Source organism: Gadus morhua, chromosome 4 (assembly GCF_902167405.1).
Source record: "Gadus morhua chromosome 4, gadMor3.0, whole genome shotgun sequence".
NCBI classification, from domain to species: Eukaryota; Metazoa; Chordata; class Actinopteri; order Gadiformes; family Gadidae; genus Gadus; species Gadus morhua.
Genome location: NC_044051.1, coordinates 32771641 through 32773294, shown reverse-complemented (window position 1 = coordinate 32773294; position 1654 = coordinate 32771641). Strand labels below are relative to the sequence as shown.

At 53.7% G+C, this 1654-nt stretch overlaps 1 protein-coding gene across 1 annotated transcript in view; it reads right to left on the bottom strand.

Moving 5' to 3' along the window:
- Positions 1-763: 763 nt before the first annotated feature.
- LOC115542376 (cilia- and flagella-associated protein 47) overlaps positions 764-1654 on the bottom strand; it is a 4999-nt gene continuing 4108 nt past the window's right edge. Inside the window, exons 6-7 of the mRNA XM_030354640.1 lie at positions 1608-1654; positions 764-1024 (exon numbers count right to left, since the gene is read on the bottom strand). The exon at positions 1608-1654 is cut by the window's right edge and continues 134 nt beyond it. Coding sequence (XP_030210500.1) covers positions 809-1024; positions 1608-1654 — 263 coding nt within the window. The 3' untranslated portion in view covers positions 764-808. The remainder of the gene's footprint in view (positions 1025-1607) is intronic.

The window sequence follows — 1654 nt, the reverse complement described above, 5'->3', positions numbered from 1 at the left end:
GCGTGCGTGCGTGCGTGCGTGCGTGCGTGCGTGCGTGCGTGCGTGCGTGCGTGCGTGCGTGCGTGCGTGCGTGCGTGCGTGCGTGCGTGCGTGCGTGCGTGCGTGCGTGCGTGCGTGCGTGCGTGCGTGCGTGCGTGCGTGCGTGCGTGCGTGCGTGCGTGCGTGCGTGCGTGCGTGCGTGCGTGCGTGCGTGCGTGCGTGCGTGCGTGCGTGCGTGCGTGCGTGCGTGCGTGCGTGCGTGCGTGCGTGCGTGCGTGCGTGCGTGCGTGCGTGCGTGCGTGCGTGCGTGCGTGCGTGCGTGCGTGCGTGCGTGCGTGCGTGCGTGCGTGCGTGCGTGCGTGCGTGCGTGCGTGTGTGTGTATGTCGGTGATCAAGCTTGCTGGGTCAACTGACTGCTGCTAATGCAGTGAGTGAGGTACCGAGCGTATGCGATGCTTGGCCGTTTTGTGGCTATGTAGGTGTCGTTCTGAGGAGACAATGTTAGGTTTGTAACTGCCAAAGCGTTTTTTATGCAAGACTATAAATATGGAGAAATTGGCAACAAGAAAATCCCATGCTGCATTTTGATTGACAAGCCCTATAGATAGAATGGAGGAGTTTGGGTCAAGCGTTGGTTAATGCACAGCAGGTGAACCTTAACCCTGAGCGTGGATACTGTGTAAAGTGTTCCACTGCTCAGGGGTTCTGGCTGCAATGCATTGTGGGGGACGTCCCACATCTGCTCAAACACCTGAACATCAGTAATGACTTGGTTAAAAAAAGTTGTGTAATGAATGAGTTTGAGACAGTTGTTTTGCTGGTGTTTGTTTTATCTCTGAAACGTCACTTTAGAAGGGGAGGAGTTTGCCAGCGCCGGCAGCCGAAGGTTCCGAGTGACGTAGTTCCGCGTGCGTTTATTGGCCGGGCTGATGGCTTCCTGGGCTGTAAGGTTCCTATTGGCTGATACGGGTGCGCGGGGCGGGGAGACCTGGCCGGGCTCAGGGAGAGTCCCTTGGACCTCATAGGTCCAGCGCTTGTCCGCACCCTACATGGACACAAACATGGAAGCAAACATGGCGGCCGGGGCAGTTAGTGCCACAACCTGGTTTTAAATAAAGACATTTACAGAATACGATTCCCGTTGAGTTGAGATGCAAAGTTACATCTGCTTGAGGCTGAGAACAATGGAAGTATAACGTACATTTGTTGAACAACAACAACCTCAATCCAAAATGCTGCACAAGCAAGTTTAAAAAGTGTCAGTAAACTGTTGAGATTATATTCTGTTTCATTTAGTGAATAGTAGTGCCTGTGGGTATCAGTATGTGTCTGTAACTGTGTGTGTGTGTGTGTGTGTGTGTGTGTGTGTGTGTGTGTGTGTGTGTGTGTGTGTGTGTGTGTGTGTGTGTGTGTGTGTGTGTGTGTGTGTGTGTGTTTCTGTGTGTGTGTGTGTGTGTGTGTGTGTGTGTGTGTGTGTGTGTGTGTGTGTGTGTGTGTGTCTGTATCTGTGTGTGTGTGTGTGTGTGTGTGTGTGTGTGTGTGTGTGTGTGTGTGTGTGTGTGTGTGTGTGTGTGTGTGTGTGTGTGTATGTGTGTGTGTGTGTTTGTCTGTCTGTCCTGGGGGTGTACCTGGACCAGCACCAGATCACGGATGGGGTTGTGCAGATGGAGACCCG